Genomic DNA, 20,053 nt, shown 5'->3' with positions numbered 1-20,053 from the left:
ATATGTAAACCGTCGGAGTACCAAATATATTAATTAACTCATGCATTGGGGCCTGACAATCCGATAACACCGCTTCCCCTGTCGTCTGTCCTCTGTCCTCTGTCTGAGACCAGACACATAATGTACTCGTGTGTATCTGATTAGGTGACCACCGCCTCCACGTAGAACTCCACGAGCGGATTCTCATCGTTCTTCTTAAACCTGCCGTAGAACAACGTCACAGAGATGCGGTAGTCTCCCACGTAGAAGAACGAGGGAATGTACCTGGCGTCCAGCGTCCAGCCATGCAGGTAGTAGTAGCCCCTGCCAATGGGGCAGCTTGTTGCAAAGTTTCCGAAATTCAGCATGGACGTGAACCAGCGGCGGTAGATCGACTCCTGGGCCCCTCTGATCATGGCACAGTAGTTAATGTCGTGCTGGTAGATGCTCTGGTAGGGCCTGCCCTTGTCCAGGCGGAAGTCGAAGCTCAGGTGGGTCTTCAGGCCCTGCGAAAGGGGGGAGACGATCATCATATCAATCGCCATTTTGCCATTGACGATCTGGACCGTGAAGTTGGAGAATATCTTCGGGTCGAATCTACTGCCGCCCGTCTTGAAGGTCATTCTGCTGGCCTGCAATTGAGTGATGCCTTTTCAGAAGATCCGCCAGATAAACGCGATACACCTACCAGAGCACTTCCACTTAGTTCCGTCAGAGCTGTGAAGCCCACAAGAATCGACACAAGTCTCGGGAAAAGCATCTCTGAATGAGGTCAATCCAAGCTGAAGGCAGAAAGCCCAGTATTCGTAATTGCCGAAATTAGAGAACTCGAATGGGCTGCCGGCTCAAGCTGCGTGATCGATTGGAGTGCTCTGATATCGGTAATGGGCCTCGCTGGTTATTCTATCAGGACGGCCGGATCTCTGATCAGTGCCGGATTTCTGGCGATTGTTCTGGTGAACGCACATAAACTCACCCATCATGATTTCCAGAAAGCACGATACCTATTCTTGATACGAGGGCAGCTATTTCTGTTTCGGGCCTAGACCACTCTTGGTAGTATTGGGACCCAATGTTTGGTATTTTATGGCTTAAGCCTACTGTCCTTTTATTGTTTGTTACCAGCAATGCCCACTGTACCACAGTGTAATCTGTATATAGACTATATGTACATATTCTCCATCTATCGCCTTCTCTGTCGCTCTCTCGTTCTGAATTAAGTCTGGAGGGCTAGGTCTTCTTCGTCACTTCTTGCACGTCTATAGTTCTCCGATCTGACCCCGTCTTGAACCGAGCCAATCATCCAACAGACTCGTCGTCCTCTCGTGGAAACCCTCGAGCTCAGTAGCTCAAAAATGTAAGAAAATTATCAACTAAGACGTTATAAACCATCTAGACGGGCTACGAATCGTGGATGCATAAATTTGAGTTCGAAATAGGAGACTAATCGACGGTACAAAAGGTTCCGCAACGAACCATTAAAAAGCAACTGGCCTCCTTTTTCTGGGATAACATAAATGAGGATAACATTTCTGGAGCCTTCGACTAGAATGCTAGAATGTCCATCTCTGGGATGAGAATGATCGGACGTTGTCTTCGCTCCACAATTGAATCCATTTGCTAGCACGAGATTGGAAAGACAAGAGGGGCAAGGGCCGCGGCTCTACATTTATACCCGCTACCCAGTCACTATCTCGCTCGTGTGTGAGAGAGAGGGAATGCTTAAAAGCGTGGAATGGGTTGCTTTGAGTTGTTCCTTTCGGCTATAATAATAATCCGATCTAAACCAGATTCGGCAATCTGCTAGATATGGTCATTCTCTATGATTCTGCGTTTCTTGTACTAGTTCTGGTTTGCTTGTATTTTAAAAATTGTAGAAGTCTTAGATTTCTGTTCTTGAGGGATACATTTGTAACAGTTTTGTAACAGTGTGACATCACAGGTTTCTGGATACCAAATGTGGTTGTTCCCGCTCTGGTAGTCCCTGAGCTCGAGGCGCTCATCGAGACGAACGGGCAGACACGGCTATATCGACTCGGCTTTTGATGCAGATCAGGAATATATATACTCAATGCAGTCGGAAACGTTTCCCTCTGGGTGTTACACACTTCCACATCCACCACAAATCGAATAAATGTACCCCTATACCTATGCCCTATACGGGCATAAAAAGCTCGAAAGCAGTCGCGACGATTGGCTGGACTTGAGGAGAAGCTGGAACGTGTAGAGTTTGCACGAAAGGTGTCCAGGGCAGGAGCTCTCCACTAAAGCGGCCGAACTTGTTCGACCAATCGGTTGGGTTCGACGAAAGTCCGACCGTGGATGGCCGTGTTCGAAACAAATGTTTTGTTCGACGGTTCTGTACCTCGGAGCATTATTACTTTTCGCTTGCATTTTTCAAGGTTTACTCTCTGAAAACTATTTCGCTGGCAGTGTTCGTCTAGTTAGTAGGCGAATTGGCTGATGTTCGACGAACCAGCTCGATGGATGCCCTTCGTCCGCACTCGTCTTACGCTCCCTAATAGCGCCCTATGGCAGCGCTCTGAGAGTGGGCTCGTGCTCTCTCCCTCTCACTCTCCCACTCTGTCTTTCTCTCGCTTACGATCCGCACGGGTGTCGAGCGGCCTAGCACTTTCTTAGATTTACTTACGCTATAAGCCCCGATGTGAACGGCCGTGAACCAATACACAGTGATATAAACGACGATTAGATATAGATATATGTATATGTATACCACTCGAATTTAATTCTACTTCTTTGGACCCCTCTCTGGAACAGGTATTACAAACCAGAAACTGAAAATGGCAACAATTTTCTAGTGGAAAAGGTGTGGATAGTGGATAACTATGGACGAAAAAGGTGAGTTCCAATTGTTGTTTCTTTCTATCTCGTTTTTGGAGTTTTAAATACTCCAAATAATAACCCAATTCACAACACAAACAAAAATCAGTATACCTATTTATATAAATACTTCGAGCGCGTAATATATTAATAAGCCCGCGTATTGGGGCCTGACGATCTAATCAAACTAAACGGAAATATGAACTTTAGTTCAGAACGGCTTCCACAGAGCAATCCAGCATGGGATTGTCCTCTTTCTTTTTGAACCGGCCGTAGAAGAATCTACCGGAGATCCGGTAGTCGCCCAGATAGAAGAACGAGGGTATGTAGCTGGCGTCCAGCGTCCAGCCGTGCAGGTAGTAGTAGCCTCTGCCAATGGGGCAGCTTGTGGCAAAGTTTCCGAACTTCAACATGGACGTGAACCAGCGACGGTAGATCGACTCCTGGGCCCCTCTGATCATGGCACAGTAGTTGATGTCGTGCTGGTAGATGCTCTGGTAGGGCCTGCCCTTGGCCAGCCGGAACTCGAAGCCCAGGTGGGCCTTCAGGCCCTGCTGAATGGTCGAGGCGACGACCATATCCATTAGCAGTTTCGTGTTGATTATCTGCATCGTGAAGTTTGAGAATATCTGCCGGTTGTACCGGCAGTCCCCCGTCTTGAAGGTCATTTTGCTAGCCTGCACAACGCATGGATGGGATGGTCAGAGGATTGGCCAGACACAAGCTGAGTGCACTTACCGTTACCAGACCACCTTTGGTTAAAGCCATAAAACCCACAAATAGCGGAACAAGTTTCGGGGCAAACATCACTGGATGATGTCAACGGGGGGATTGTCAGTGAGCCGAAAATCTATCACCATCGCAACGAAGTCGATTTAATGGGTCTGTTTTTGGGAACAACGAGATTGATTGATTGATCGGAATACGCTGATATTGGTATTGGTAGTAGGTGTGGTGGTGGTGGTGGTGCGTGATACTTTATTTAATTCTTCATTGAGGCCTCCACAGTGCACTCGAGAAGGAACAGCCGGCCCTTGCTGCGATACTTGCCGTAGTAGACGAGGGCCCGCAGGCGGTAGTCGCCGTTCAGGAGGTACGAGGGCACCAGACTCATGTCCACTTGATAGCCCTTGAGGTAGTAGGGTCCCGCCGGGATCGGGCAGTTCTCCATGAAGTTGCTGTTCTTGGCCACGCTGTGGATCCAGCGTCGGAACAGGGACTCCTTTAGGCTCGAGAGCAGTTCGCAGTAGTCGGTGTCGGTCTGGACCAGGCTCTGGAACTTCTTGGCGTTCGTCAGCCGCAGCTGGAGGTCGATGTGGCCGCGGAAGCCCGCCTTCAGGCCCTGCGCCAGATATATGTCCGCCATGATGGTGTTGTTGGCGATCGTCACGTTCAGGGTTCTGAAATACTTGGGGTTCTGCTCACAGTGGAGCCGGCTGAGGCTCACCGCACTGGGCTGGCCGTGAAAGGGGCTGTTAGATCCTGCACTCGGGCCTTCTCCTCCGATGCTTACCTGGGCCATGGGCAGGGCGAGGAGGAAAGCGAGGACGAGTGCTTTCTTGGACATAACTGCTCCCGATTTGACTTTGCAGTGCAATGGAAAGCGAATTTTATTGCTGGACAATTTGCGGCCCAATTGCACGGCCATCCGATCTGCTAATTGGTTTTAAATTACTCTCGAATTGCGCACTGGGAATCGGTTTATTTAAAGACTTTGGTATTTATATAGTCGACCTATCTAGGAGCCCAATTCAGTGCCCACTCTATGCCGCCCTCATCACCGCATAGATGTCTATGTCGAGGACAAAGTCCTCGTGTCTGGTCTTGTGCTTCCCGTAGAAGAAGTGCGAGAAGACGCGGTAGTCCCCGGGTATCAGGTAGTGCGGCACCAGCTGCGAGTCCAGCTTCCAGTCGTGCAGGAAGTAGCGGCCCGGGGGCACGGGGCAGTTGCTCATGAAGTTGCCGTGCTGGAGGATGCTCTGGAACCAGCTCTTGAACATGCTGGACTTCACCGACGAGACCACGGCGCAGACGTCCAGGACGTAGGCGAAGAGCCGCTGGTAGTTCCTTCTCTTGTCCAGGCTGATTTGCACGTCCATGAAGACCTTGAGGCCCCGCGGAATCGTCCTGGGCGTCTCCAAGTCCATGTACAGGGTGTTGTTGACGATGGCCAGGGTGAAGTTATTGAAGTGCTTCTCATTAAATGTGCACTTGCCCGTCTGGAAGACAAACGTTGACTGGGCCCCACGGGTCCCTGTTATCCCCGCCGACTGCCAACACTCTTTCCATCAAATACTCACTGCCTGCGTGCCCACGAGCAGCGTTGTAATGGTGAATAGCTTCAACATTTCCCTGCTAATGACGGCTGCAAAATGAGACGCGATACATGATTTTCCCTCGACCACTCATCGAACTGCTTTCCAGACTAAATTGATTATAATTGATGCCAATTTATGGCAATGTGGGTCACACATCGCCACACTTTGGGCCCCGAGCGACCGCTCTCTGCAGGAGGACCTCCAAGGCCTGGCCTATTGGCACCTGTTTTCTGGCTGCCCTCGTGACGAGTAAGAACACTGGACTTTGCCTTTAACACCCGTTTTATTTGTGATTCAGGGGTTTCGAATCTATGATTTCCTCACGAGCGCGTAGATGTCCATGTCGAGGGCAACGTCCTCGTGCTTGGTCTTCTGCTTGCCAAAGAAGAAGTGGGCCAACACGCGGTAGTCGCCGGGCATCAGGTAGTGCGGCACCAGCTGCGAGTCCAGCCTCCAGTTGCGGAGGAAGTAGTGGCCCGGGGGCACGGGGCAGTTGGTCATGAAGTTGCCGTGATCGCGCATGCTCTCGAACCAGCTCTTGAACATGCTGGTCCGCACCGACGAGACAATGCTGCAGGTGTCCAGGACGTGGGCGAAGAGTCGCTGGTAGCTCTTGCCCTTGTCGAGGCTGATCTGGACATCGATGAGCGCCTTGAGGCCCCGCGGAATCGTCCTGGGCGTCACCATGTCCAATTCCATGGTGTTGTTCACGATGGCCAGGGTGAAGTTATCAAAGTACTTCTCGTTAAAGCTGCAATTGCCCGTCTGGAAGACAAACGTGGACTGGCCCACACACAGGTCCCCGTTATCCCTGCCGACTAGCGTAGATCTGCCCTCCAATACTCACGGCCTGCGTGCCCACCCACTGGTGGAGGAAGAGCAGCGTTGTAATGGTGAATAAACTCAACATTTCTCCGCCAACGACGACTGTGGAATGAGCCTCGACATATAATTTGCTGTGCGAAGTGAGCGAGCCAGACTAAATTGATTATAATTGAAGGCCACAGAGCAGGTTAATGAAACTGGAGTCACAGGTCGGCTACTTTATTTCCGCGTAGAAGGCGCAGGCCACCACAAAGTCCCTAGTCTTCCGCTTGTCCCTGTACTGGGTCATGTTGAACGTCACCTTGTACTGGCCCGCGTACAGGAACGTGGGAATGAAGAGAGTGTTGTAGTTGTAGTCCTTCAGGAAGTAGTGGTTCGGATGCACGGGGCAGTAGCGCGGGAAGTTGCCGGCCTCGAAGAAGGTGGAAAACCAGCGCTTGAACATGCTGCTCTTCTTCAGCGCCAGTATGCTGCACATGTCCAGCGAGTACTGGAAGATCCTCTTGTATTCCCTGGTCTTGGGGACGCCTATGCGGAACTCCAGGTCCATGGTCACGCCCGGGTCTAGGCGGCGCAGCAGGAATGTATCGAAATATACCCTGGAATTCCTCACCACCAACGACACGTTGGAGAGGTAGCTCCGATTGAAGTCGCTGCACACACTGTCTATCATATTTATTTTCCCCATCTGGAGGGGTGTTATCTGTAGTACAGGAGTCGTTTAGGGCGTACGCATATTTACCACCTCCGTAGCAGCCAACAGCAACCCCACCAAGAGCCCGAAACGTCCGGAGGAGTGAAATTTCATTGATCTTTTCGATATTTTCGTCAAATTCTGACTGAACCCAAAGTCCAAAAGTTCCAGACTCAAACGCCAGACACGTTTAAAATAATCCCATCCAAAATGGAGGCCAGCAATTTGGTTATTGCGCATTTAAGAGGCTGGAGGTGGGTTCCGAAAATTGATTTAAAGTCGACTCGATTCTCTATCGACCAATAGATAACTATTGTCGAGGAACCAGTTATGGGCGGTGGGGGAAGGGCAATTATGATAATGACAAATGCTCATTAGGCCATGGCAGCGATGGCCTATCTATCGCGTTGATTCCGGGCCAAAATTCAGCCCATTGCCGGCCGGGCCACAGCCAAATGGAATTAGTCTCTAGCACAGTGTGAAATATGAATATCCGAAGGTGTTGCCAGCTAATAATTCCCGGCCTGCTCTGGGCCTGGTATCTGCGAGCGGCTCGAGCCACTGTGGGTATACCGCCTTGGGATGGAATTCTAACACCCCTAAGTACATCCCTTCTTTTAGAGAAGTTTGCAGATTGAGAGTCACAAGTGCGACTACAATGGCAAGTACATCGAGAGCTTCAATGTGTCGGTCGTGGAGAACCGCATCTCCTGTGAACTGCTGACCAAAGTGCGGATCCCATCGGCAGTGAAGTTCCACATGGGCCTCGAAAGGGGCGCTGGCCCCCTGGGACCCTACAACTCGTTCTTCCAGTACGACATCGACTACTGCAAGACGGTCGGCTCCTATCGCAAGACCCTGTTCAAGAAATGGATCCTCAGCGTGGTCAAGGGGGGACAGTTCCCCAGGCGCTGCCCCTGGGCGAAGGGCACGTACTCGCTCAGGGACTGGGAGCTGAGCGACGAGCTCATACCGCAATTCATAGTCTCAGGACACTATCGGAGCAAAATTATCACCCATCTGGGGAGCCTGGGCAGCCCCACCTACGAAATGCTGGTCGAGTGCGTGATTATTTCGCAGCTGATATGATCGGGGGGCTCTATAATGCTCTGAAAATAAAGAATGGCTCCACTGAAGTGTGACAAGAGCTTCAATTATCTCATTAGCTCGGCCACGGTCGAAAGGCATTGAAATTTCAATCGGGGTTTTGTTGCAGATGCGTTCCCTGGGTTCCCCGGGTTCCCTGGGCTTTAAGCCGCCGCAGCCCCTGACAGACGGAGAGTCAGTCATTCGTGCGGGGCTCATCTCATCCGAAATGCAGTCAACGTGTCTATGTTTATCCAGCGTGTGGTCTCCTTCCACCTTGCAGCTCCTTCCCGGGGCGTTTATGTGCACGAACCACTGCAGAAAACAATTGCACGTAATTCTGCTTACGCCGTAACATTGCAACAATGCCACGGAACGGCATGGATAAAAAACAAAAAACAAAAAACAAAAAAACAAAACCTGCCTTGCCGTTTGTTAGAGCTCTCTGTTTTTCTGTATTTTTTTTTCCAGCAGTGCTGCCCTGCCGCCTTCCTGCGGTTGCGACAGTCTGATGGCCAGACAGAGTGACAAACAGTCGGACGGACGGACAGACGGAGGGAGTGACGGACGGATAGACTGACTGACTGACAGACAGACAGACAGACAGTGGAGCTGTCAGACGTCGACCTATGCGCTTAATCAGAATCGGGTCTGTCGAAACTAAGGCGCCATTTTCAATTGTCCAACGTTGTCTGGGCCTAAATCCGAGTTGCCGGGTTCCCGGGCTCCCGGGTTGCCGGGTTGCCGGGTTCCCCGTTTACCAACTACCAGTTCCTGGTGTTGGCCAAATAAATGTCTTGCCTTCTTTCTTCTTTTGTTTCTCTGTTTGTCCCTCTTTCGGCTTTCACTCCGTGACTGCCGGCCGCCTGACTGCGTGGCCTTCCTTCTGGTGGCAGCCTTCGTGACTGCCTTCCTGCCTGCCCAAGTGTGTGTGTGCCCTGTGTGTGTGCCTGCATATTGCATTTATTTACATAGGCCTGGTCTGACTTTTGATTTTAAGCTCTTTGGCTCTGTTCGCTCTTCTAACTCAATTCCCTTTTCGAGGCCTTAGCCCTTGCAGCTGTCCCGGCGCCAGGTACACCTACTTCTACCTCTCTATGGGCATGTGTATGTGTATGTGTATGTGTATGTGTGTGTATGTATTGCGTATGTGTTGTGTATCCGTCGGTGTGTGGTTGAGTGTGGCTTTATGTATTTGCGGATGCATTTACGTGCTCTGCCTCCGCCTCTGCCTCTAGCCCGTTCTGGGTCTGTGTGGGTCTCCTGTGCAGGGATGCTCTCTCGGGTCCGTGACCATCACCACAGACGTGATGTGTGACTTTTGTTGCTTGAAGTTTCCGGATTATGTGGGCTGTGCCGACTGAAGTGCAGCTTGTTCTTTAATGCTTTAGAAAGTACTCTGCTCGGGCTTTTCCCTGCTCTAATGACATGCTGGCGAGAAGACTGCTCATTATGGTGGCGGCGGGGGGGATTAAAGAGCGTGACGATACCAAGAAAATGGTTATCGTATCGTATCGTATCGTATGCCTTCTGGGAACTTTAATCTCAATCGACATAATGGTCGAGAGATCTCTTTGGGATCCCACAATCTCCACGACTATCCTTCCGCGTTCTTCCCACTGATTGCCTTCAGATTGGCAAAAAATATATGGGGGGAAAATGCCTCGTCAACGATTTCGACCGCATTTCTGATTTGGCCAGACAATATTGCTCCTCCTCGTTTCGTTCCTCTTCGGTGGCACTCCAATTTAAAACGGCAATCAAAAGTGCAACGGAGGAAGACAATTTTCACACTTGGCATGAAAGAAATATATATTTTGCTTGGCAAATATGCTGACCCCTCAGAGCAAACAAGCAGCAGGCTGGAGAGAGCAGTGGCAGTGGCAGTGGCAGCAGTGGCAGTGGCACTCGTGCGAGGCGAAGGAAAACGTCATCATAAATGCCCCGAAATGGTTGCCAGAAGCCAGAAGATAGAAGACAGAAGAAGGCAGCCGCAACAGTGCAGCCAGGAGCAGCAATCAGAGGCGCCTGGAAATATGCAATGCGAAAAATCAACAGAACGAGGAACGACCCCAATTACCCTCGTTTCGGCTCATGCCAATGGTGAAGGGAGCGAAAAATCCCTGCATATTTACAGGCGTTTGCATGAAAATTTGTCACCTAGCAGAGCAAACACCTCCAAATGGCTCTCTCTGTGTGCGACTGTGTGACTGTGTGTGTCTGTGTGTGTCTGTGTGTGTGTGTGTTGGTGTGGCATGTAATCGAGCCTACATCTGTAGATATGCATTGCCTGTGCAACAAGAAGCCCCACAGTAATCGACACTTGGGCGAGGCAAACAGTTTGCCGAGCGAACCGTGGCCTCGTTCTCGTGTCCGTGCGGCACTTCGTTGCCGTTCGGTGCGTTTGCGCCTACTGCCATGCAATTGTAGGGGCAAGGATGCACGGCTCGCCTGGAAATGAGCAGGCCCCCGATTGGTCGACGCCCGGCGTGGTCATAAAGTTTTCATGGCCGGACGGGATTGGTCCGGCAGCCGAGCACAGGGGCGGCTCCGAGTGCGCATGAGCGGGGAGCGAGAGCGGGGCCAGGATGCGCTCAGCAAATAGTAGGAGCGCCCCGCACTATGCTACAGTGTTGTGTCACTTTTTGGACTATTTTCCACCGCCACGAGGGTTCGGCTCGTCCTGTCGTCTGACGATTAAAGCTTTGCCTTGCGTTTTGCGCTTTGCGCGTGGTGAAAATCGGCTCGGGGAATCACCGCTCTCGAGTGGTGGTGGTTTTTCCACCCATGCACATTTTTATGTGCCAACTAATTGCATTGGAATGTTCCTGTCCGCCGTCCTGTATGTCCCGCACATCCTGCATGTCCTGTATTTGCATGCGCTCTTCGAATGTTTGACATTGATTGCATTTACAATTTGTATCAATGGGGCAGCATTCGATTCGGGAATTCGATTATTGAGAGCTTATGAATTCTTATGGAATTTTTGTCTTTATTCTCAAGCCAAATAATTATTGCCTGATCGGGGGCTGGATACATCCCATAGATAAAGTCGAAGTCGCAGATTTAGAAGATCCCCCATTCTCGAACTGCGATCAAGATTTCGCTATTCAATTGGTTTTTTGCCCTGAAAGGGTTTTCCATTCAATTACAATTACTTTAGCCTTCATTTTCCATTCGAATGTTTCCACCCCAAGTAATACCCTTGGGCCCCAGCTTTTGTGGAGACTTTCGTATCCGTCTCGCTCTTGTTATGGCTCTCTCTCTCTTTCCCACTACATTTACTTCGAACTCTACACGCAATTCGCCGCAATTCGCCTTGGCGGCAAAAGCTTTCATGCACTGGGAGAAAATGTCCATTAAGAGTCAGCTGGGAGAGAGCTTTTCCTTGTTTTCTTTTTCCGTTTTCAAAACAAAAACAAAAATTTTTTTTTATACAACAAACCAAAACTCGCACCCAAAGCAGGACATTTAGCTTGTGCCTTGTTTATCAATAATTTCTCTTTTAACTCTACATCAAATTTGGCTTTGAAATAATTGCAATTATTGCAACAATACTTTACGTTTTCGTGGTAACAGCTGATGCAGCGCGATTAGGCTATCGATACATCGGGATAACATCTCTGTAACACATAATAGGGGGTTCTGTGCGCTTAACAGCACCATACTGTGCGCTTAACCACACTAAATTGTGCGCTTAACAGCACTAAACTGTGCCCTTAACAACACTAAATTGTACGCTTAAAAACACTAAATTGTGCATTTAACAACACTAAACTGTGCGCTTAACAACACTAAATTGTGCCCTTAACAACACTAAACTGTGCGCTTAACAACACTAAATCGTGCGCCTAAGAGAAAATGTGAAAAATAAACATTTCGATGACGAAAATTCGCGCCCACGGGAGCACCTAAAAGCGAATACCCAGCGCCTTGGCTCAAAACGCAAAAGAAGGTGAAAACCGGAGCCCGTCTGTTTCAGTGCATTGGCAAAAGCTATCTCGATTACTGCGTGGCGTGTAGAGATTCACTTGTTGCCATGCTTGGCGTTCGAGGCGAATTCGTCGACGGGCAACATGTTCGAGAGCGGCAGGGCCCAACAAAAATGCTGTTGCATACTTTTGGGGCTGGTTTTCCTACCGAGAATTCATGCATAAATCAACGAAAACAAGCCACGAAACTCGAGAAAAATGTATTTGAATATTAAGACCTTTCAATTGTTGGCCAGCTTACAGGATTTTCTGCCCCGTTGTTATTCCTCGGCCTGCCTGGGACCTATATTACTGGAGGTGCCCCATCGTCGGTTCCTGGCAATCGTCGATTCGTACCTCGTTTCGCATTTGCCGAGATTTGCTTTGCTTTTGGCCAAAATACAGACAAGACATGTTGGCAGTGGCTGCTCTCCTTATTTGCCGGCTAAAAGGCTTCGGTTGTTGCCAGCACCTCGGGTGGCGTAATCGTCGTCGTCGCCGTCGTCGTCGTCGTCGTCGACGACAGCTTCGTCCTTGTCGTAGTCGTCGTTTCCGGCGCCTCGTCGGCTGCCGCAAGGACTCGTGCAGTTGGCTAGGTTCGTGCTCGTTGCACAATTCGCCAGAGGATGGCCAAGCATCAGATTTTTTTCGGAATGCGTTAAGGATCAGTTTTGCGCGAATTACGGTTACGAAAGGTTGCTGACGACAAAGGGCCGGCGTCCAAAACAAACATTTTCCCAGTGCCAGTGCTCTCTACCAGAGCCCGTTCTCTTCACTGTGTGTCCAAGTGTTTTTTTTTGTCGTGACATTGAAGCGATATTTTTTTTCTGACTTGCCCTGAAGAATATTCTGAAAACACACCCGCATATCGCCTTGGGAACTGACCTACGACAAGGCACTTTAAGAACGTAACTGACCTAAGTCACAAGGAAAAAGAAGCGAGCCCGACAACACTCGAAATACAAGAAACTTTTGCACATTTACGAGCCCGTTTACGAGTAGAGTGAATAGTTTTTAGAGAGATTAATATAGAAATAGGAGTAGGACTAGGACTAGGCATAGGCATAGGAGTAGAGACTCTTTCTTTGAATTATCATATCAGTTGCAATCGCACAGAGATCGAACATCGAGAGAAGCCAGAAGCCAGAAGCAAAGGCCAAGTCGAAGTAAATCGATTCGATCATTTCTGAACATCGCTCGCTTAAACGTTGAATGGTTGTGAACTGTAGTAAGCAAATAGTGAATTAGCAGCATATAATCTTCGTATACCTATCTATCCCATAGAGCATAGAGCATAGAGCATAGAGCATAGAGCATAGAGAGTAGAGCATAGAGCATAGTAAGCTAAGACCTAGCCCAGTCCATAGATCAGATCCCTTGAGGAACTGTCTTGCCCAGGGAAGATATAGTAGTACTGTAGTTTTCAATTGTCGGTGTCCAACGAAAATAGTGCCCACACGAACTGTAACTTTGTGTGAGTTTATTTTACTGTTTGAAAAATGTGAAAGAAATACGATCGAACATCGAAACATCGCAGAGCTCTCTTGAGTCCATAAATGGTAAGCGAAAAATCACCTCTAAATCAAACTAAGACCGATCCCTGTGAGATGCCCCCTTGGTTAACATGTTGCAGAGGACCTCCCGCCCCGCCCAGGACGACTATAAAAACAGATTGCCACAACGGGGCAGCGGCCATTGTAATCATTGTCCATCAGTCTCTATCGCGATGCGGCAGTTTGGGGCTTTGATATTGATTTTCTTGCCGCCTATTCGGCACTTCAGATTCAATTAAAATTTTCGGGTCTAAAATTGCTTTTTGCCAGTCGCTGGTCAAGTGCAACATCGGCAGAATTTCCCAGTCAGCGGAGCGACAGTCAGCAGGGCTGGTGGTGAGCAGAGAGCAGAGCCTTGCGACAGTTGCTAAACAAACGTCAATCCAAGCAATTTCAGAGTTGAATGCGTTGCATTCGACGGGGAGGAGTGGCTGGCAGTGCGCTGTGCAGTGCGCTGTGCAGTGCATTGCGGAGAAGTGATTTTTGCATTGATCCGAGCCCAAATCTCAATCCTGTGAATCCCAAAATCTGTGTGAAGTGAATTGCATAAATGTGCAAGCTGTTCAAGTGATTTCGAGTGAAAGGCAATGGCAGAGGCAGAGGCAGAGGGCAGAGGCAACGGCAGGGGCAAAGGCTCATCTGAACGATACGAGACGATGCGATATGTCTGGCTTCTGGCTCTGCAGAGCTCTTTCGTTCGGGGTGTTGCTGTTGCTGCTCCGTTTATCCGCCTGTTGTGCTATTTTGTTGCATACTTTGCTGCGTCATTAAACCAATTGACGAGCAGGAGATCGGTGTGGAGTGTGGAGTGCGGAGTGCGGAGTGCAGACGTGTTTATCATGGCGAAAATCATTCGGATATTTCATGTAATGCCCGGCGAGTGGCACTTTTGATTAGGCCGTTGAAAGTGTATTAAAAACCGATTACCATCTGGCTTTAACTCTTCTTTAATGCAGTGATTTTTTTGCTGGGGGGGGGGCAGCCGCTTTCAGAACAGAACAGTTTCATTAAAGGCCGCAGCGCAGGCAGTGGAAAAGTACACACAAAAGCAGTCGAACACAAAACGTTGACAAAAAGCATAAAACACACACAAAATGAAAATGATGCAACATGCAAAGAGCGGGCAAAAAACAGTCAAGGAAATAGCTACAATGTTGGTAAAAAAAAACCTGCGGACATGCTGGACTGCCCCACCGACAGACAGAGAGACAGACAGAGAGACAGTCGGACGGACAGAAAGACCATACAAATAAATACGCAGTCAAAGGCAATCAACGTCGGGGCCCCGACAGGTCCCTCTCCTCCTTCCTCCTGCCAGGCTCGCAACTGTTCCCAGCCGATATTTGATTTGAAAACATTCCGGAAAACGCTGCCGGAGTGCTGCCGTTGTCCCTACTATGTATTTTGGAAAGCTCGTCAGCGGCACTTGGCTGCAAGGATCGCTGCAAACAAATAAAAAGCGCCAGCCATTGGCAGCCCAACAATTACGATTCGATGCCAACATTTTGGCCATTCTGGCCATTCTGGCTGTGCTTCTGTTTTCCGGTTCTCTTTTCTTGTCCGCCGCTTTGTCACTTGATGTTTTAATTTGAAGGCAGGCAGGCATTTAGTATTTTTGAAAGGGGAACCACAGCAAAATCCCAGACAGAATTCCTAAACGCCTGTATAGCCACTCACTTGATGTTTTCATTGGAAGCCACGTCTGGGAGGTCCATAGTTTATAGTTTGTCCATTCGTAGATCTAGTTTTGAGTGCAGATCGGTGCAAAAATACTCCCTACAGAAGGGAGTGGAGTGTTGCCCCCAGCCGGGGCGGGGAATGCCTGGAGAATAAGTGAAGGAAAGTCCATGCTTAAACCAGCCATTCCCTACCGGGTTTTCCTTGTTTGTTTATAGCCATAAAGCTGTCCCGACCCACCCCCAGAGCCAGACCCAGAGCCAGACCCAGTCCCAGAGCCAGACACAATTTATGCTTCCCAAATCGAAATAGATGCTCCACCCACTCGTACTCCCGGCACCGGAGGTGAGTCATGGATTGCACTGTTCTCGTCCGACAATTAACACAGAGCAAAAAAAAAAAAAACCCACACACGCCTTTGGTTCTGGTCAGGATCCCGAACAAGGGTCTGTTTCGGTTGGATGGATGCCATGCCCCCGAAGGCTGGGGCTTTGAGCGTCTGCAGCCGTATAAAGTTTAATGAGCCGCAATTAATCGTACATGACAACACTATAAAAACGTTTACGAAAAATTATGTCCTGTTTTCTGTTTTTTTTTTTTTTGGGCCAGCCCGCCTCTTGGGATGTCTGTAATTGCTGGTGTCTTTTGTCGAGGATGTGCTCACCGTGAAGAGAGAGCCACTGAATCCCGAGTGAAGCGAGAACTTTATTTGTATTCCCTTTACAGCCCCTGGACTCCAGGATGTGGAGTGTGGCGCGTTTTAGGGGGCAGGATTCCCCTTGCCATTCCCATTCCCATTCCCATATGCAGCCCCCTCGATCAATTTGTCATTGCAATTGCCTTTCCTAATTAACAATTTAAATAAATCGCACGGCGTTGCCAGCTTTTCCGTCGAACCAAAATGTTGCAAAGTGAATGCAATTTAATTGGAAATTTAATTGCTTTTGTGGTTGGAATGTGACATGAGCGCCCAGCTTTTTCTACCTGTGCATGGGCCCCTCTTTACACTCCTACACTCCTACACTCCACTCTCCATCCTCCAGCCTCCACTCTCCACCACTCCACGTGGATTTTTTACCGCCGTTGAGGCTCTTAATTTAGACGTGTCCATTGCTGTCCATTGCTGTCGCTTGGCTTTTGTTGTTTTAATTATTTGCGGTTATATTTATTTAAATATTTACCAATTCAATTAGGGTGACAGTTTTTGTGCCTGCCCCCAGCGACTGGCCCAGCGACTGGCCCAGCGACTGGCCCAGCGTTGTTGCATGCCACACATCATCATAATGGAGCTTTCTCTGGGATTGAGCTGCTTTGAAGCGGGCCCCACAAATAATTTCAATTAATATAATGTCATATCTGACAAATAGTATCTGCAGACATCGCTCCCAGAGATCTGTTGGGGGGTGGAGGGTGGTGGGCAGGGGGCAAAACCTTGCAGACAGTTTGAGCTTTTCTTTTTCTATCTTTCTCTTTGGAAGGTAGTTTTTCTTTTGGCTGGCTGCGTGCCAATTATAAAAGTGATTTCGCTGTAAGCTGCACGACCCAAGGCGCAGACACAAGACTGAGGCCAGGACCCAAACTCAGACTCAGACTGAGACTGAGACTGAGACTGAGACCCCGACCCCGACGTGGGGCACACATGAAGCTCACTTCCGTCAACGGGAAGTCATAAGACGTATGAACTTGTCGCCATTGCCAGGAGAAAGAAGCCAAAAGCAGAGCTGGAGCTGGAGCTAAAACTGGAGTTACAGCCAAGATGAAGTTGAAGTCTCTCCCTCTCGCTCTCCCTCTCGCTGTCTCTGGCTGTCTCTCTGACAGATTCCTCTGTTTGGTTTGGGCCAAAGAAATGCGATAAATTGAATGACTGACGACGCAGTAAATACTTTTCAGACATGCCCGGGATGGGTAGGAAAATCACTTGGATCAATTTCCACTTCCACATCCACATCCACGTCCACAGCCACGTCCACGTCCACACACGACGCGACACGACAAATTGCGCGTGGTTAGATTTTTCTTTCTCAGCTCTCGTCCTCTATATCCTTTCTAGTTTGACATGTGTACCCATCCCTGCCCCCGCGAGAGGGCGGGATCCGGGGAGAACCGGATCCCTGACGAGGTGTGAATGGCTAAGCTGTCAGCTTGGCTGGCAGGGAAGGGCAAATCATGTCTCGATTACCGGGACAGTGCAGCCCTCAAAAGCGCCTCTCAAATCCCAAATTTGGCTTCCTCAAAAGAACAACATAATTACGCCTATCTCTGGAGAGCTGCCTCCTCGTTCTCTTGTGTGCCACACACACATTTCAATTTGCCGCAGATCCGCTGCACTCATCCGCTTATGGACGCACCGCGGCGGCCTGTCTGCACAAGGAACACACTAATTTAAATGCATAAAAACTTACTCAAGCGTTGATTGTGTTTGCCCAGAGTCTCGTTTCATAATTTTTGCACAAATTGCGGTTTTGCAGGCAACGAAAAGCGAACGGCAGCACCAGCACCAGCAACCGCCAAATGCTTTGCCAACTAATAACATATGGGAGTTCCCTGGGTCGGTGTTCCAACACGACCTTAAGATACCCCTTGCCCTGTAACCTCCATTTATTGTGCCTAATGATCCGTGGGGTCCTTCAAAACAGCACAGACTCTTTGGAAACTAGCGGGAATCGCTATAGATTTTTTTGGTGGATTGGTTTATAATATTTCCATCTATAATTAGAAAAATGGCTTACTTAAGACTAACACATCCACATTTAAATTTAACGTTTGGTTTTTAAATACAAGCATTGGGAAATTAAACATAATTTACTTTATTTTTATATTTATACATTTTTTCTATATTATATTCTATATTTCAATATAAGTGCATTAAAAGTGCATTATTTTTAAATACGACCCATATTCAATCTATCAGCCTTGCTCTGGTTATCGAAAATCCCAAAAAGTTGCGAATTGGCTGTGGAATCCAATCCCAAAAGTGCGTGCTTCGGTTTTCGCAAATCTTAAGCCTGCGATAGCACAAAAATAAACATTTTTATTAGCGGATAATAAATATAAACATATTCGCTGGTGTTTTGAGTTTATATGTTTGGAATTTTATTTATTGGAAATTTAAATTCAATTTCTTAATACGTTCAAAGTATTTATTTCTAATCACATCTCAAATAAACCAAAACCATAACAACTGAAATATTTTAATTTTCAAAAGAAAAATCAGATTTTTTCATCAAGTGAAATATTGCCAAACAATTCGGGAATGAAACATTATAGATAGAAAAGAGTTTCGAGGCCAGGAACGTACAGATTTCAGTTCGTATGAATTTTTTGAAAATCGCAACAAAAGCGGATCATGGCATATACAGCCATAGAACACTGTAAAATAAATATAATACAATATTATTTGCAGATTAATATTTTTTATATTTTTTTTAAAATTATTTTGCTTTGTATATTGAATATGAATTGAATTACCAAATATATTAATGTCGGTGCAAATGCATTGTTATAAATATATAAATCCAAGAGTCTCTATTGGGCCTTTTATGGCGTCGAAGTGGCTTATGAGGCGATATACCCGCATGCTCTCCACGGGGGTACCGGGTATCGAAATGAGCAACTCTAGCCCCGCACTGCCCCTGGCAGCTCTCAACTTCTATACATGTGTAAAATTTTACACCACATCGAGGGGGCCAGTGGGGCGGGGGGATGCGCGTCATTCGTTAGCCAGACGAGGAGGCTGCAGAGTGCAGGGAGATGCGGGAGCGGGAGCGGGTCAGTCGTTGGCCATTTTTGTTGCCAACTCGACATATTTCAATCACGTAAATATATTACGTAAACATTTGCTTTGCTTTTCGCACACAATTACGGAGGGCGTCGACGGCAAAGGGGGGCAGGGCGGGGCCAGCCACCGCAGGAGCGCCAGGGGCAGCAGCAGCAACAGTGGCAGGAACACAAATTTCAATTTCAATCTTTTTATGCATCACACACTCCACGGTCCAGGGTCCACGGTCCATAGTCCACTCCCTAACCCTGATCCTGGCCCTGGGTAGGCGAAGGGCCAACACCACCCCGCCCCAACCGCCTGCCGCACTGCCTTTTACTCTCCCGTAATATTCATAATGGATTTACCAATATGGTGAGCAATTTTTATTAATGCAACCGACGGAGGCAGCCTGTGCCGAGTGGTCAGCGGTGGCGACCCCATCTACTCGGATGGAGACCTCTCTATCAACACGAAAGGAGGCGGCGGCTGTTTGACCATGGCCCGAACACATGTCTGCATGAGTGTCTATCCATGTGTGTGTGGGTGTGTGTGTGTGTGTGTGTGTAGGTGTGTGTGGGTGTGCTTGGGTGTGTGTGGGTTAAATGGGCTTTTGGCTTTTTGATCTTTAAATGTTTGTACAACGCTTTGATGTTCATATGGTGACCTGCAATCTGCTTTCGGCCTTCTCTGCTCTCTGCTTTTTACGCTTCTCTTTTTTTTTTTTGCCTTCTTTCTGCTTTTCCTGTGTACAATTTTCTTTGGTTTTCCTGCGGGCTGCTGGTTGCAACAGTTGGGGTGAAGGCAGCTTTAAAATAGACACAAAATCCATTGAAAACTCGTAGAGACGGGGGGACGGGGGGACGGGGGACGGGGAATGGCGGAATCTTTGCCAACAATATTTACACCTCCATTACACCCAATCAACGGGGATGCCGGGGAGGGAAACAGCAAGGCATTCAGCAAAACTGAATAATGATCAATTGATGGCGTCAAACTTTGCCCACAGCATCCGCACGGCATCCCGACAGAATCCTCACAGAATCCTCACAAAGGAGGCTAAGGACTGGCTTTTGAAATTAAGTGGATTTCTTGGGCCCCGCTGACAGCTAGACTTCATAATAATCAATGCGGGGACAGATAAGGCGATAATAAGTTTGCCGTGACGCTTACGCAGACGCTGACGGGGATAAGGACGAGCACCTGCCCGGCCGCAGGATGGCCTCGCCTTGATGTGGGTTGGCAGGCGCTGAAATTTGCCCGGCAAGCGCCAGGCCGGGGCATTAAAGAGCAAATTGGAGAGCGACTGTCCCGTTCCGGCATTTAATAATTGAAATATTTGCATAATTATT

General features: G+C 48.5%; 7 protein-coding genes across 7 annotated transcripts; 1 reads left to right on the top strand and 6 right to left on the bottom strand.

The window, feature by feature from the left end:
• Nucleotides 1–140: 140 nt before the first annotated feature.
• On the bottom strand, nt 141–602 carry LOC6603412. Its single transcript, XM_002028381.1, has one exon. The coding sequence runs from the start codon at nt 600–602 to the stop codon at nt 141–143; it is 462 nt and encodes a 153-aa protein (XP_002028417.1).
• Nucleotides 603–3,026: 2,424 nt separating this feature from the next.
• LOC6603413 lies at nt 3,027–3,488 on the bottom strand. The gene has a single exon (XM_026992415.1). It carries the CDS (start codon nt 3,486–3,488, stop codon nt 3,027–3,029), a length of 462 nt encoding a protein of 153 aa, XP_026848216.1.
• A 314-nt stretch (nt 3,489–3,802) lies between these two features.
• On the bottom strand, nt 3,803–4,342 carry LOC6603414. The gene has a single exon (XM_002028383.2). The coding sequence runs from the start codon at nt 4,340–4,342 to the stop codon at nt 3,803–3,805; it is 540 nt and encodes a 179-aa protein (XP_002028419.2).
• Nucleotides 4,343–4,583: 241 nt separating this feature from the next.
• On the bottom strand, nt 4,584–5,168 carry LOC113566500. The gene is made up of 2 exons (XM_026992393.1): nt 5,121–5,168; nt 4,584–5,039 (listed from the first exon to the last, which is right to left on the bottom strand). Exons 1-2 carry the CDS (start codon nt 5,166–5,168, stop codon nt 4,584–4,586), a joined length of 504 nt encoding a protein of 167 aa, XP_026848194.1.
• A 279-nt stretch (nt 5,169–5,447) lies between these two features.
• LOC6603415 lies at nt 5,448–6,048 on the bottom strand. Its single transcript, XM_026992392.1, has 2 exons — nt 5,986–6,048; nt 5,448–5,903 (listed from the first exon to the last, which is right to left on the bottom strand). Exons 1-2 carry the CDS (start codon nt 6,046–6,048, stop codon nt 5,448–5,450), a joined length of 519 nt encoding a protein of 172 aa, XP_026848193.1.
• Nucleotides 6,049–6,177: 129 nt separating this feature from the next.
• LOC6603416 lies at nt 6,178–6,651 on the bottom strand. The gene has a single exon (XM_002028385.2). It carries the CDS (start codon nt 6,649–6,651, stop codon nt 6,178–6,180), a length of 474 nt encoding a protein of 157 aa, XP_002028421.2.
• Nucleotides 6,652–7,142: 491 nt separating this feature from the next.
• On the top strand, nt 7,143–7,746 carry LOC6603417. Its single transcript, XM_002028386.1, has 2 exons — nt 7,143–7,220; nt 7,279–7,746. Exons 1-2 carry the CDS (start codon nt 7,143–7,145, stop codon nt 7,744–7,746), a joined length of 546 nt encoding a protein of 181 aa, XP_002028422.1.
• The last annotated feature ends 12,307 nt before the right edge of the window (nt 7,747–20,053 follow it).

This window comes from Drosophila persimilis, unplaced genomic scaffold, assembly GCF_003286085.1.
Source record: "Drosophila persimilis strain 14011-0111.01,24,50 unplaced genomic scaffold, DperRS2 tig00000732-arrow-arrow-pilon, whole genome shotgun sequence".
Classification (NCBI taxonomy): domain Eukaryota; kingdom Metazoa; phylum Arthropoda; class Insecta; order Diptera; family Drosophilidae; genus Drosophila; species Drosophila persimilis.
The sequence above is the reverse complement of the archived record's forward strand: the minus strand, read 5'-3'. Positions and strand labels throughout refer to the sequence as shown.

Excerpts from the sequence above, each read along its gene's own strand:
- LOC6603412 (XM_002028381.1), bottom strand. The coding sequence starts at position 602 with ATGACCTTCAAGACGGGCGGCAGTAGATTCGACCCGAAGATATTCTCC.
- LOC6603413 (XM_026992415.1), bottom strand. The coding sequence starts at position 3,488 with ATGACCTTCAAGACGGGGGACTGCCGGTACAACCGGCAGATATTCTCA.
- LOC6603414 (XM_002028383.2), bottom strand. The coding sequence starts at position 4,342 with ATGGCCCAGGTAAGCATCGGAGGAGAAGGCCCGAGTGCAGGATCTAAC.
- LOC113566500 (XM_026992393.1), bottom strand. The coding sequence starts at position 5,168 with ATGTTGAAGCTATTCACCATTACAACGCTGCTCGTGGGCACGCAGGCA. Across the intron at positions 5,040-5,120 it reads TGCTCGTGGGCACGCAGGCA|ACGGGCAAGTGCACATTTAA; the intron begins GTGAGTATTTGA and ends TTTGTCTTCCAG.
- LOC6603415 (XM_026992392.1), bottom strand. The coding sequence starts at position 6,048 with ATGTTGAGTTTATTCACCATTACAACGCTGCTCTTCCTCCACCAGTGG. Across the intron at positions 5,904-5,985 it reads AGTGGGTGGGCACGCAGGCC|ACGGGCAATTGCAGCTTTAA; the intron begins GTGAGTATTGGA and ends TTTGTCTTCCAG.
- LOC6603416 (XM_002028385.2), bottom strand. The coding sequence starts at position 6,651 with ATGGGGAAAATAAATATGATAGACAGTGTGTGCAGCGACTTCAATCGG.
- LOC6603417 (XM_002028386.1), top strand. The coding sequence starts at position 7,143 with ATGAATATCCGAAGGTGTTGCCAGCTAATAATTCCCGGCCTGCTCTGG. Across the intron at positions 7,221-7,278 it reads TGCGAGCGGCTCGAGCCACT|AGAAGTTTGCAGATTGAGAG; the intron begins GTGGGTATACCG and ends CCCTTCTTTTAG.